Raw genomic sequence first — 15,631 nt, forward strand, 5'->3', positions numbered from 1 at the left:
AACTATTCCATGCTTGAACCAGGGAGTTGTTTGAAATAGGGTGAGTGGATTCCTAAGTTCCATAAATAAATTAAACACAATGAGATACGATGTAGGCCTATAGCCTAAGCTGTTGCAAAACGACGCAAGGCAATTCCAGCAGGACGAGGCAAGACGATACAACGTTTTTAATCTACGTGATTGTACAACTAACTAACTAGCGAGTTACTGACAAATAAATTCAATAAAAAATATATCAAAAAAGTGTTCTTCGCACTAAGTTCATGCATGTTACTGATCTTTGTCTGGTTTGTACGTAAACCTCTCAATTTAATTGCGCTTATTCCTTGTATATATACTTGCTTCATCTTTTCAGAGAACCACATACAAAAGGATATACAAGGAATAAACGCAACCAACTGGCTATCACGACCCCGACCCCAAGTCCGTTTCAGTTTCAATAGTTTAAAAGATTATTAGAGGTAAAACAAATCAAAACCATAATTTCGTGTATTGGATTTGATGTAACAAAATTCAACAAACCATTGGTTCTTATTCAGCTAGTACAGTATTTGAAGTCTGTATTGTAAATACATGTCGAATCTGTAGCAAACAAAGGCAATTATATTCATAGCTAGGTTTGTTAGGAGATCACTTACATGGTTGTCGCCCTCTACAAACCAGACTTTTGACGACATCGCTACTGGTGCAGAGCTGTATAGATATATGTATAAAGATGCTATTCCAACGCGATGGAATAGCGAGCGTGTTTATACACACACTTGTCCACCCACCCACGCACACACACACACACATACACACACACACACACACACATATATATATATATATATATATATATATATATATATATATATATATATATATATATATATATATAAATGAAAATCGTAATGAGTTGGAAATCAAGAACAGTGAAAAAACTTTCGGAAGGCCCGTGGTTAGAATCCCGGTGGAGGATGAAAGTTTTTTCACTATTATATATATATATATATATATTAAATATATATATATATATATATATATATATATATATATATACATATACATATACATATATATATATATATATATATATTAAATATATATATATATATATATATATATATATATACATATACATATATACATATATATATATATATATATATATATATATATATATATATATATATATATATATATATATATATATATATATATATATATATATATATATATATATATAATTTCCTTTCGGTATCGTTAAGGTTTTTACCGTTTTTTTGTTTCTATCTTATTATCTTTGCAGTCTGAGTTAAAGTGTTTACGTTACAATCACTACATGTTCGATATATATATAGTTACAGTGACGTCAGACGGAGGAAGGATTTGGGGCCAACCATAATTGATTTGGCGTGTGTCGAACAAATTCCGCATATTTTCTTCATTTTTTTTGTTTCCAAAATTTAAGTGTAATTTGACTGATAAATATTGTCACTACTTATAAGGTAGACACACAGCATGACTGACGTCATCATGTCATATACGTTAGTAGCTCAATAGTTGGCTTTGCAGAGGAAATTTAACTCTTTTTTTTTTTTATAAAAAGTCGTTACATGTGGCGAAATTTTCTGCATAACATCTGATGAGATTAACGAGGTTATAGAACAGTCAAACTTTGGATAAAAGTAGGTCTATACCTCGTATTTATTGGAGCAATTGACTTCAAACTAAATACAGCAAACCACCCAATTAACAGACCAATTGGTCATCAATTGTTACTCTCAGTGGTGGCGCCAGGGGTTCTTGATGGATGGGAACCCCTCCCCCGTCATGATGCCCTGGCCCGGCCTCTTCCCTCGCCCAATCCGCTCCGGTAAAACAACATACCTTTGAGAAGCCCTATTTCTTAATAATTCGCCCGAGATGTCCATTTTATATAGCTACATGTTTGCACTTCCACCCCCACTCCCTCACTCTTCCCATACGTTACGCAAGGTTCATGAGGGAGATGATTTTTTTATAGCTAAAAGACCGAAATGCTATATCGCCAGCAGTGGCGTCGCCAGACATGTCAATCTAGGGGGGGGGGCACAGGGGGCCACATCACTTGATTCGTGTGGGGGGCAATGTTTATTGGTGAATGCCGTCCTGGGGAGGGTCCTTTGATAACTTTTTGATAAATTAAGGGTCCTTACATTCAATCTGGTGCCAGTGGCGGAGCTAGGGGTATTGGTCAGGAGGGGCGAGAATGGTCTGTAGGGGCGCTTTCGACACTATCTAAGCGGAGCGCCACCACAGGTTGGCGCGTAGCGTACAAAAAACATTTGAGTAAAGATACACCCTAGATCGTCGGAAATGACCCTTTCCGGGCCTGGCTAATTTGCAGATAAATGAAGAATAAATAGGTGTCATCGCCGAATTACACCAACAAACTGTGACAAATGTCAATAGGTAGATGAGAGCGCAATAAAATAGTCAATAATCGCGAAGTAAAAAGTGGTAAAGAGCTGAAAAGGGCGCCAGCAGTCCATTTTAGTCCGTCAGGGGGGGGGGGGGCATCCGCCCCCTGACTGTATGGACGCCCCGCCACTGTCTGGTGCTATATTTTATGTTCAAGAATGTTCTGGCTTAGTCTGTCCTATATTTATGTTTTTAATTTAGGCAGATAAAGTTTTAGTTTGAGTATTTTTTTAAACACCACAAATCGAATGTGGGTGGGGGCACCTGGGGTGGCATGATTTTTTGGGAGGGCACGTGACCCCACCCCCTTCCCCAGGTCATCCCTTGCGACGCCACTGTTTGCCAGCACTAAAGCTGTAATGACTCCATAGTTATATTAATTGAATTAATCTATTTACTTTTCAGTTTCATTTCAATGCTCTGTATGTCCTCCGCATGGGCGGCGATCATGGGGGGACGGGGGGACATGTCCCCCCAATATTTTAGGTGGGGGATATAGTATCTAATATCCCCCCAATATTTGGTGGCATAGTTTTTTTTAAGCATATATATGTTTTGTATTGTTTTATGATATCGCTAGTAATGTCAAAATAGAAAATCCTTAGATGCAACTTACAAGGCCTGGGAAGTGCCATTTCCAGCGATCTGGGAGGCATATTCGGCGTAAAATTTTCTTTTGCGCTTGGCGCCAACTTATGGTGGCGCTACAATTGGAAAGTCTGGGTACAAGCTTTGCCCCTCCCTTGGCAAATTCCTCGCAAGGCGCCTGTCTAACCGTGTCACAATTTGTTACTATATATGACCGAAAGTAGTTTTTACTTTTTTTTCTCGAAATGAATAGCAAGACGGACTGCATCCGTAATAAAATTTGGTTTGCATCTAGTGTATGAGTGTAAGTACGTACAATCATACATATGATCCACATCGATATGGGTTCACTGGGTTTCCATTTGGCCTGTGTCCTACAAGATTTCTAACCGCAGGTGCGTAGCCAAGGGGGGGGGGGGAGCTGAAGGATGGAGATCACCCTCCCCCTCGAGCATATTGTTTGGTATTTTCTATGATATCGAAGTTTTATAGTAGCCGTTATAAGAGGTTTTAATATTTGTACACCAATAATTTAACTGTGTCTGAATTTTCGAAAATTCCTTGACCAACATTCTTCATCATACTTCCCTCTACTCGTGCAATTTCGACCGGTCTATTAGGGGTTGAGGGTGGTTTTCTATATTGGTTGTCCATAGATGAAATTTTGTGCAACATTATGGGTATGTTTTGAAGTGAATTTATTATTCAAATTCTGAACAAATAATGGGCTTAAAACCTTGAAAAGTGGGGCTAACAGGTATTGTGGGGTGTTACGTAGAATTACCTACAAAAAGCAATGATCCACAGTAGATGCAATGAGGTCGAACATGATGTGTGACTGGTGACAATCTTGAAAAAAAGGTTATGAATGAAGAAAAAACTGTTAGGAAAAACTTGGTTCTCAGGCAAAAGTGTACATCTGGTTGGTCATTTTCAAGCCCGAGAAGTGTCATTTCCGGTGATCTGGGGTTCTATCGAAACCAGAAATTTTCTTGTACGCTGCGCGCCAACCAATGGTGGCGCTCCGCTTTGATAGTAATTCGCCTGCATCCAAGCAAATCCCCCCCCCCCCCAATATTTGAAACAGATCGCCGCCCCTGGTCCTCCGAAGAGAGGTTGAAAAGAGACTTATATATGAACATCAAACCGGATGTGTATTTTAGCAAGAATAAAGAAAAAAGAAGACTGAATACTTTGACAAAATAAATATTCTCAGGCAACAAAAAAAGTCTCAGAAGAAAAGACATCGTTTCTCTTTTACTGAGAAAAGTCAACGAGGGTATAGGAGCTAATAGTGAAAAAGTGGAATGAATACTTTACGTAATTTAAGAATGCCATGTATAACTCGTACGATATTCATTCTACATGGTATTTCTCAAAAGATCCCGTTACGCAACTATTGACTCACCCTTTGTTGTTGTTGCTGGTCTATTCAGGCTAAACGATGTAAGATTACGTAATAAAGGGATTACTTTCAATCTCTTATCTGTGTTTCAACAATTGTTTCCAGGGGCGTCTACGTGGGCGCGACTATATAGTTCCTTTATAAAGGAACTCTATACATATGTATAGGCGCGACAAGAAGAGGCTCCATCTATGAGCACATGCAAGCCATGTGGGACAAACACCGCATAATATATCCGCGTATTAATTCGAATATATGTGTGTTGTACATCTGTAAAGTTTCACTTTATGAAGTGATCTCGCGAGCCCGCCAAAACATTTATCGTTGGTATATGTACATAGCAAGAGCGTAAATGTGTTTTCGTGTATGTTCTAATTAATCCGTGCATATATTGGATTTAATCCCCATATGTATTCTATTTAATACGTGTATATATATATTCGAATTAATACCTGTATATATTCGAATTAATACGCGGATATATTTGGGCCATATGATTGGCTAATAATATATACGCGTATATATTCCAATTAATACGCGTATAAATAACGATTAATACGCTGATATATTATGCAGTGTTTGTCCCACAATGTATGAGCATGCTTTGTGTGTACCAGCATCCGTGGCTCTGATAGCTCGACTGAAATGACAGTACATGACACCCACATAGCATACAGTAATTGTAATGAAAAACAAACCACCGAATTTAACCCATCGACAGCAGACAATGTTCCCCTTCAATAGTTGACAACCACAGATGTGACTACTATGCCGATGGTATATATTACATGGGCCAGTTTGCTGGTTCTAACAAACAGAACAGAACAAAATGATACAAAACAAACAGTAAGGAGAGGAACAGAAAAAGAAAACAAACAGAAACTTTCAAGCAATCTGACTTTGTTTTAGGTGCTATTACAATTTAACTGTCTTATCTCATATTAACTAAATCTAATCTTTGCCAGAGGTGTATAGGCTATGATATAATCTCAAGCACGTGTAGAAACTGTCAGAAGAACGTGTATATTTCGTGGGTTAGACTTTAACAAAGTCGTTTTTATAAGGGAGGTGTGTTTACGGATATTCTGTCTGCAGTTCATAAATCTGAACGTTCACGATTTGTGTAAATCTTCGCATGCTCACAACATGTGAACTCACTCCTATCACTGAGTTGTTCCATTACAAGGCCCTGTTCCTATTCACTGCCGTTCCAGCAGTTTACGGAAATGGAATGGACGCCTCTGAAAGTCATGCTCCATGCCAGTCTCAGGGGTGGGCAACATTTTTGAATGAATGGCCAGATTTTAGGAGTGAAAGATTGACAGGGCCGCACATAACCAACGACCTGCTGTTCATTTCAAACCTTTGATTCCGAGGACTTTCAAGCAATACTAGGTGTGTGTACTAATCTTTATTCACAAAAGCATAATGTCAATACAGTACAGTTGATAATCAATGGTGATAATAGGCCTACCTGACAGCAACATTAGTGCAGATAAATTCTAAGCAGCTAGCTCGTTTTTTTTTGTGATGATGTAAAATAGATTGATTTTTTCTTTTCTTGAGACATCTCACTGGCCGCAAAAAAAAATCACTGGCGGGCCGCATGTGGCCCACGGGCCGTAGGTTGCCAACCCCTGCTCGAGATACTCCCAATTGAATACTTATGAAAGCAGCGCCCCGACAATGGAGGAGCGGGTTGGAGCGGGGGAACATGACTTCCCGCAATACATTTCAAGGCACTTATTTTCACGTTCACGGGGATAATTTCAACACGTCAGAACATTTCGGTTTGACCCCTGTCCCCGCTGCACCCTACCTTCACGACTCCCATGTGAAGTATACGTGGCAGGCAGTGTAAAACAAGCTATGGAAGATTTAAAAAAAAAACCGACATGTCATTATAGTCTTCATTTAAATATCCGAAACACTCAACTACAACTCCAACTTAAACGAAAACACTGAAACACGTGATACTTTGGGATGAATGACCTTTGTAGATTTTCTTTAGATGATTTCCTTATTAACATGTTGTTGGTTTATCTTTTCTATCCTTTTTCGCACTAAAATGAAAGTCGTCAAAATGCACGTTTTTGTAAGACCATTGTACCTTCATGTGGGAAAAACGAATTGTATGAGCAGGAAAACTACAGAGAGTTGGGTCGGATCACTGTGGAGATGGGCCAACGAGGAATATAAAGGAAGGGCGAAGGGGTGGGGGGAAGGGTGCATCTCGTGCATCCCGAATATGCAGATGATGCATGATTGATAATATGCCTATAGTACACAGATAGAATAGACACGTTATCGTAATTAACCTGGTGATTTGGCTTTATATTATTGAGACCAACATCTTCCTGTATGGTCAGAACGCTATCTTGCAAATCCATGGCCATGGCATGATAAAGTATATTGAGTCAATGAAAGTGAAACCGCGAGATCCTGTTTGGAAAGGGAAATGATAAACAAGGCATGATATTGGTCAGAGATTGAGCTTCCATAACAACTCCCTGCTTACACATATTACGAGGCCTATACACTGTGTCCATGGATTGGGAAGCGAGTCTACACTGTGTCCGTCCACTGTTTATATTGCTAAACAGCTGAATACTGCGCAATATATGATCTAAGCTACAATCCCAACGAGTATCCAATATATTCTATATTGGGTACTCATTGACATTTTTAGCTGAAATCATATTTAACTTTAATGTTACAAAAATTTAGTTATTCGTTCTCCGTCGGAACTACAGTACCCGCAATTGTAGATAAATTTTCGACATCCGCAACTTGAACCTTGAGGGCCCACTTGAAAAAAAAATCGCGACCTAAAAGTGGTTCTCGCCCGGCCTAGTTTGCGGAAAATCCCATGTGACCACGAATTTGAAAATGATGAAGAACGGAATTTGTACGTGATCATAGATCTGCCTTTGAGTTGCCCCGGTTGTCAGGCAGGATAAAATCAGAACCACTTACATTCAGTTGAAGCAATGGTCAAGCGGCGTATCTGACTTCTCAATGAACTCACTCAGTGGCGTAGGAAGGTACTTTTGAGTGGGGTGGGGGGGGGGGCTGAAGACTGATGGCCGGCCTGGGGGAGGGGTCTAAGGGGAGGGGGTGTCCCCCTCCCCTTTGGAATTTTTTTGCATTTCCAGGTGGTCTCAGATGCAATTTGGTGCAATATAGCACACTTCAACACCCACTCCATTTTGTAAAGAATTTTGCATTTTCACCTGGCCTTAGATGCAATTTGGTGCTTCAAATGAGATTTATTTCTCATTTGGAAATGAAAAAGGGTTTTTTCTGACTTGCGGAGCGGGGGCGGAACGATACTTCGGCCCCCATATTTTTCACTGGGGGGGGGGGGCTGGCGCCCCCAGCCCCCCGGTTCCTACGCCCTTGAACTCACTGTTGTTCAAGGTCGCTACACTAACATAAGGAAATATAATCATAATAATTCTACAACCATGCTGCTTGAGAAAGATTTTTATTCTTGGAAATCACGGCTTCTGAATAGTTAAAATACATTCGGGATGAAAGAGTGCTCATGTGACATCATCACATATGCGCAGACTATGTCCTAAGCCATGGTAAAAAAACTCGCGGTGCAAGGTCAACCGATCTTGAATGGAGTAACTTTCCACTCGATTTTTGGCAGCAATTCAATGTTGTAATTTAAAAATATGAATATCTGTAATGAATATTGATATATGCATATTCACATTAATGTTACGCATTATCGGACACACCCCCAAGTAGTAACGTATAGCAGAACTTTAATTACTCAAAGCACTTGTCTGCATATTTCAACACCCTTACGCTATACAATTTAATGATTACTTTTGGAAGGTAAACATAAAATATAACTATTTTCTATCCACAATATCATTTTATGATCATTTGGACAACGTTACTAACACTACACTTGATTAAATGGGTTGGACCCTCAGTTGACTTTCGCCTAAAACGCTGGTTGGAATTCTTTACTGGGGAAGCCAGGAATTTTATGAGTTCCACCCTTATACGAACATTGAAATCATAATGAAAATAACGTTTCTATGTTTGACCATGGATAGCTGCATGGTTTGACAAATCGTACCATGTTTTTGTCCGTCAGTGAGAGGTGTTTAAAAATTCCCTCGATTATCGACCTGCTGACAACCGCGGGAAATGTGTAAGCAATTTACATATCAGGCGATACGATGCATGACGTCACCTAAAGCGATAGGAGTTACCCCGCCCATGCCCATAACACACCCCTTGATTGGCTTATGTGATTGGTCACATACACTTATTTGCATATCGTATTGTTATGATAAAGATGCCTGGTCTTGTACGTCACTGATCTCATGATGTGACCAGGGAATTTACTACCTAGGCTTACAGCAGTACTAGTACTAATTAATACTACTACTACTATAGTACTACTACTACTAATAAAGTGTTCACGGTTCCTACTACATAGATCAGATGTTTATATTTTATCCTTTTAGGATAAAAGGAAAATCAAGTTTAAGAAAGATAACGATTTTTGGACCCGTGAAATAGTTTCAGATAAAACGTCGAATGACAGCTTGAGAACCAACAACTGGCAGGAAAATTTTGGCGTAAGTAAACTGGTTTTGATTGTTTTGGTTTCACAACAAATATGCCGGCTATGGTGTATTGCGTCGTATAGCAACACTTGCATTATTGTAATAAAGGAAGTAATACTATGTAGGTCTATATGCATTACTACTCATATGTTCCTTATATTATGATTAAAACGCCAAATAATTATTATGCCAGAGGTGTATGTGGCGTTGGTTGTGAATATTTTGAATTTGTACTACTATATACAAGCAATAACGTAACTAGTGCTCTCATCTAGTGCACAGTACATACAATAGTTATGTTGAACTTAAGACATTTAATATCTCACATTAAAACATGAACACTGCATATTGTGTAAAACACTCCAATAATGTGAATGGCAGTTCGACCACCATTTTTGACTTTGTTTTGATCAATATACCTGATGAACTGTTTCTTTATTATTCAATTTAAGCTACTAGGTACTTCATCTGCAGAAATGTAATAAAAGTGTACAGTTTCATGAATCACAATGGAATTTCTGTTCAATGTTTACCAGTTTACATTTTTGTAACTAATTTAAATTACTTGATTCCATTTTGAATTGGAAATACAGCATTAAATAATCAGCATTTGGGCTTGCATGACGTTAAATATGTTGTCAGTCATGTAAATCGTGTGGATTTTGTCATGTTTGTGAAATTTTGGACACTGAACATTTTCTACCTTTGGTTCTTATTAAAAACTATTTAAGTGAGGCTTAACACAGATACAGGCAGCTTTTGTTTTCTTTACCTCCATACAAAAGTTAACGATAGATCGTGTCCCATTTAAAAATTGTTTCTACAAACATGTGTGAAATACATATATCAGTCCAGCAATGTATGTATCATAATTATCTTATACCTCAAACAATCACTATTCTTTCATTGTGTATTGAGCTTTTTTGTTTACAGTTTAATGTAAGTTAATCTGCATGTTTTTTGACCAAATAACCTCAGGGTGAATTTTTTGGCTCTTTGCCACATTAGTTTGGTTAACTTTTTTGATAAAAGTTTCATGTATCAGGTCATCTCATTTGTAATTTGGCTACAAAGTGCCATGTGACTGTGTTGTGGTCTGATGTTTACTTTAAGTTCTGGTGCCTTTGTTGTTGTTGTAGATTATTAATCCTTTTCTTGAGATAAAACTTCGATAAAAGATTTAAACAAAGGATTCTGGACATGTGCCAAATGCTTTATCCCTAAGCAAAGATTTGCTTAATCACAAGGATGTCACAGGGCAAATTGTTTAATGGATGTCCGGTCTTCTGAGAACCGACCAAATTTCTGTTCAGACAACCAAGAACAGCTTAGGTGGTTGTCTAACGGACGACTAGATGATTACATCAAATTCAGATTACATTTCAGTAATTATCCCCCCAAAATAGGTAAAATGATTAAAATTGGTATCACCCTCCACCAATTTGGAGATACCGCAATAAAGCAAAATAGTTAAAAATTCCTATTTATGATCCACCAGAAGAGGAAGGAATTTTTACCGGCCCAACTCCTGAAATCGTGATATAAAGCCTGGCTTCAATATTCTGCGATTATCAGTGGCTAGATGCCAGTGGATTTAGCCGTTTGCTACTGGTACAAACAACCTCCACCTGCATTCTTTTGCCAGACATTAAAGCATAAACACATGATAAGTCGGTTTACAATCGGTCAATCAAAGAATCAGCTTTCTTCCTGTATAAGCCAGCCCCAACTGCCTCATATTACTGCTTATTATCAGCCAATATGATCAGGCTGCCCTCAAAAGCCAAAGTAACTTGATTTGCCAGTCGGTAGATTTTTATGCAAGTTTTAGCAGGTGGCTAAAATTGTACAATTGTAGGTCTGAAGCTAAACAATAACAGTACTGCATAGCCTATTACAATGTTACTAACATTAAACAGTTAACAGAGGTTTAAAGGTAGTCAGTATAGGCCCCAAATTATAGCATGCTATAATTTCTAGAAGATTTCCAAAAAGTTCCTTCCTGGAGGTCTTTACTCTCCAAATTGTTCTCAGACATTTTTAAGGAACAGACAAGTTGACTTAATGTCCCAGTGAGGAAAATTTCCTCGATGGTTGTAATAAAAACAGTTTAAGAATTTTGACCAAAGGTGACCATATTTGAATATATATCTAGCATATTTGGGGCAAAAACAGCATCTAAACCTACTCTACTACCAGTACATATTATTATGTACACAGCACTATAATAGAACTTCATATGTACCATACAGGTTCACCGTATATAAATAGCCTGTTGTACCACTATATCTCAAAAGATCTTTTTGTACATGACTTGCTAATATAGTATTGTACGTATTGACCTTCATGGTTCAATGGAGTTATTCTTGTTTAAGTGTAGTAGTGTATCGGTGATTGGATGCAATATCCACACCCCTTTACTATAGAAATATAAAGATGAATTGGTACCATTGTGACAATTCACAAGGCTGTGTACAGGACTTCAGTACCCGTAGATCTGTAACCTGTTTATATCTACAGTGTGTGATTTTTACTTAGTTTGTTATTGTTGTTGAGTCTGTTGTGATCCAAAATTTGGTGCAATGAAATTGTCTGAAGTTGGACTAGAAGTGTTTTTGTGTCATGTTTAGAGCTAGATTTTAAATTACTGAATGTTTTAACTATATTTTACTACATATATTTAATAATATTTTTTTGTTTACTTTTTCTGTTACTTGATTGGTTTAGGTTACAGCCAAGGTGTTGTTAAGTGTTCAAATTTTGTGTTGTAGTTTTGAAAGCTCTTACACATACATACATGACTCCTGTGTAAAATTCCCCTACAGTATATATATATATATATCATAGGCGTACGAGGCGGGGGGGGGTGCAGGGGGGGCAGACTGCCCCCCAAATTTCCAGAGGACAAGAAATTCGGGCAAAAGTCCTGAAAAATTCGGGCAGCCTAAGAGGAGAAAAAAAAAATGTATATATATATATATATAAATATGCAGTAGCTTGCCCGAATCTTTTTCAAATTTTTGCCCGAAAATTCCATTTTTTCTTTATTTAGCATCGTGATGCCCGAATATTTCCGTGTAACACCACCGTAAGCGCAGCTCATCTGGGCTACCACGCTTTTTGCACGATCAAATTTTTTCTAACTAGTCAACTGTATACCTGGACATCTCCGACAAGAGTGTATATAAGAAACATTTTCTTTTTCATGGATGGTAAGGGGGGGGGGGGGGGGAGTGCCTACAAGCCTAGAAGTACAGGTTTATCACATTCTTTGTTATATTTTATACTTTTTTGTGAGACAAATTGCAGTCTCACCTGACACAGCGACATTATCCCGCCTACGTGTCGTTGAACAATGTATGTTTTTCTGGAGGTAGCTGAGTACTGTGTTAAAATAATAAATACGGTAACTAAATAGGAGCTTAAAAAATATACTGTCCTATTTTCCCCCTTCAAAGTGATGTTACCATTTCTTCTTCTTCTAATTTACCAAATTTTTGTGGAAGTGTAAATTTCTAAAACGTGAGATTATAAAATAAAGAATGTTTAGATGTAACTTGCAAGGCCTCAGAAGTGCCGTTTCCGGCAATCTGAGAGGCATTTTTTGCCAAAAATTTTCTTGTACGCTACGCACCAACCGATGGTGGCGCTCCGCTTAGATAGTGTCACGGGAACTTTCGTGCACAAAAATTTCTGCCCCCCCAAACTGAAATGGTCCCTACGCCTATGATATATATATATATATATATATATAAATATTCATCTTTCAACTTGTGTACAAGTTTGACCATTTTGCATGGCATCAGTTTGTGATAAGACACTGGATAAATTACACTGGATTTATGTTACTCTCACATTTCCATGGTTACAAGGGAAGAAAATCATACATGCTACAGTAGAAAGTGATGCAAAAAGAAACATCCCGGCCCTCATCCATTCTAGCATGCAGACTTTATTATGAATGTCATGTGAAAATGTATACCAAAAGTCTTCAAAATTTGTGGCCATTTTAGCATATCTACCAATAAATTTTTCCCACTCGAGTTCTTAAAGTGCATAACCTGATAGCCTGGGATTTTGAAATAAACATGCAGTCCTTCCCATTTTCAGAAGATCACACAACTTTTGCCATTTTGTTTCTGAAAGTTAACTTACTAGAATGATTTAAATTATTACTTGTCCTAACCCTGATGGAAGAGGATAAGAAGTACATAATTTAATACTTTAGTAGATAAAATCAGGAACTTATTAATGAAAATATCAATAACCAGTTAAATACATGCCCCCGCCCCAACCCCCCCCCCCCAACACCCTCCATCCTCCTGGAGTCATATAAACTTTGTACTGTCTGTGACGATTCCAAGTTTCTAAGGCTTTGTAGCAATGCATTGTTATTTTCAGATGAAAAAAGAGATATCTTCAAAAACAAAGTCAATATCTTTAAAATATATTTTGTTTCCTTCTAGCTGTTCACTCCATATCTTTGCAGAAGTGACAATTTTCTGCTGGTAATTTCTGAACGAGCATTTTTTCAAGAAAATACACGGACACAAGTTCCCATGACATGCGTGTTTCTTACCAGTAAAACTCCTTGGACATGAGATAAATCTCCTTGGACATGAGATAAAACTGTCGTATGTTTACTGTACAATGTTTACCATGCCTTACTATTTGTCATCACGCCATTGTGAAAATCAGCTGATCGTGCGATGTAGTTAATAAAACACCCGAGGTCACGCTACACACTAATTTCGCAGTACACGTACACATGCGTATCACATGATATGCTTATTCATCAAATTTAAAGTACCTTTTACTTTGTCTTTGCAAATATTATAATATCGTACGCAGCGCAGATAGCTAGATAACGTTGTTTGTACAGATATGAATATTCATTACATATATTGTATACTCATACCGTATTTATTAACTTATGAGAAATTTTAGTACTAACTTTAGTGCGTGCTGTAATGGCGTAATGTGAAGTTCTGTCATGCTAACGTCAACGAGATGTTCTTACCCATAATTTTCGTTTGGCTTACCGAATATTGGATTACTTCTTAACGAGTTAGTATTGTTGTGATAAGATTCTAAGTCATTTAAAATCGTTTGTGACAAGTCTAGGTAAGACATTGAATTCTGTTTGATTCTTGGGGAATGTTCGGTTTAATGACATCACCGGCGTTAGTAACCGATACGATAGTATTACTGCTATAGTACTTAGTAGTTAGTAGTACTAGCAAGTAGCATAGGTAGTGGTGGTAGAGGAAAGATGTAGCCTAGGCCATAGGCCTATACTGTACGGTTCTTGTAGCCATTATTTGTTATAGGCCTAGTTAGTACTAGCATCTAATTGTTTGTGCTAATATTCTTACTAGTCCTTTCTTGCAACGTCCGGTACTAAAAAGCGGTACGTGTAGCAAGTTCACGGGCAGTCTGTATGGGTCATTATTGATCAGAACTATTAACCTTAGATTGCTATTCCTAACAACATTACTTAGTATGCCTATCTATAATCTACTTAGTACTAATTCTAGACTAACTTAGACCTAACAATTCATTAACAATTCACATTAGCTTGTCTGTATGTCAGAGTCTGAATAGGCAAGACTGACAACATCTCAGCTAGCCTCAAACCTCAGTTAGCCTCAAACCTGGACTTGACCTAATGGTAGACCATAGGAATTGAGTAACATTCTTGGTGGACAGTCAAACCTATTTGTATATGACCCTGTACAGACAAACTACAGAAGTTACGTAGCAAAGTCCTGTGAGAATACCCCACAACTCGCACATTTCGGGCTCTTTGAGAATGGCAGTACATTGTAAACTATAGCCTTGTAATTGTATATCGACTTTCAGTCGTAATCTGCGACATTCAAGAGTTGCGGCGTATTCTGCAGTTAAGCAGAAGTTGTTTATGATTTATAGATTCAACCTTCCTAAATGAGTCTCAAAGTCGTATGATATATGTCACTGATGATGCATCGGTTGATCTTTTCTCTGCTGATAAATTCACTGTGATAATGATATATGAAACTTCTGTCTAATTTGTCAGAACTTTGGGATAAATGTTATACTAAATATTGTAACAAGTTGATATATAGCAATTTAAGACTTACATCCTTGTTTAATGTTCCATTATACAGATGGTGATTGGCTAAAGAGGTAGTGTGAGACTTTGTAGCCATGGAGATCATCAAGGGCATGTACTCTGGATTAAGGGATTGGTATGGCACCCTTAATCCAGCTACCTTGTCTGGTGCAATCGATATAGTTGTAGTGGAACAACCAGATGGCAGCCTGGCATGTTCTCCATTTCATGTGAGATTTGGAAAGATGGGAGTTCTTAGAAGTACAGAGAAAGTGGTAAGTTATTGTTCTTCTCCAATTCTTGGCCGTGTGAAACATTAATGTGAGCTTTTGGTAAATATTGCATTGCACATCCTTTCGTTATATGTGCTCTCTTACCTTCTTGGACATCTTTGTCTCTTGTAAAACGGGATATAATGATGATGGGTATTGCCTTCCCTTGGAATAAGATGAGCAGATCTTATTCAGGGTCACTATATTGATGTTACTGTATCTCAAGTTGACA

General features: G+C 37.8%; 1 protein-coding gene across 5 annotated transcripts in view; it reads left to right on the forward strand.

Annotated features, from left to right (window-relative positions):
* Window positions 1–8,841: 8,841 nt before the first annotated feature.
* The window catches only part of LOC139984220 (phosphatidate phosphatase LPIN3-like), a 31,505-nt gene continuing 24,715 nt past the window's right edge, over window positions 8,842–15,631 (forward strand). For 2 of the 5 annotated variants that reach the window (XM_071998030.1, XM_071998033.1), the window contains exons 1-2: window positions 8,842–9,045; window positions 15,183–15,402. In XM_071998030.1, the coding sequence (XP_071854131.1) occupies window positions 15,223–15,402 (180 nt within the window). In that variant the 5' untranslated portion in view covers window positions 8,842–9,045; window positions 15,183–15,222. Of the gene's footprint in view, window positions 9,046–13,942; window positions 14,158–15,182; window positions 15,403–15,631 lie in introns of those variants that run through there. The other 3 variants (XM_071998034.1, XM_071998032.1, XM_071998031.1) reach the window with 3 other exon arrangements.

This window comes from Apostichopus japonicus, chromosome 17 (assembly GCF_037975245.1).
Source record: "Apostichopus japonicus isolate 1M-3 chromosome 17, ASM3797524v1, whole genome shotgun sequence".
Classification (NCBI taxonomy): Eukaryota; Metazoa; Echinodermata; class Holothuroidea; order Aspidochirotida; family Stichopodidae; genus Apostichopus; species Apostichopus japonicus.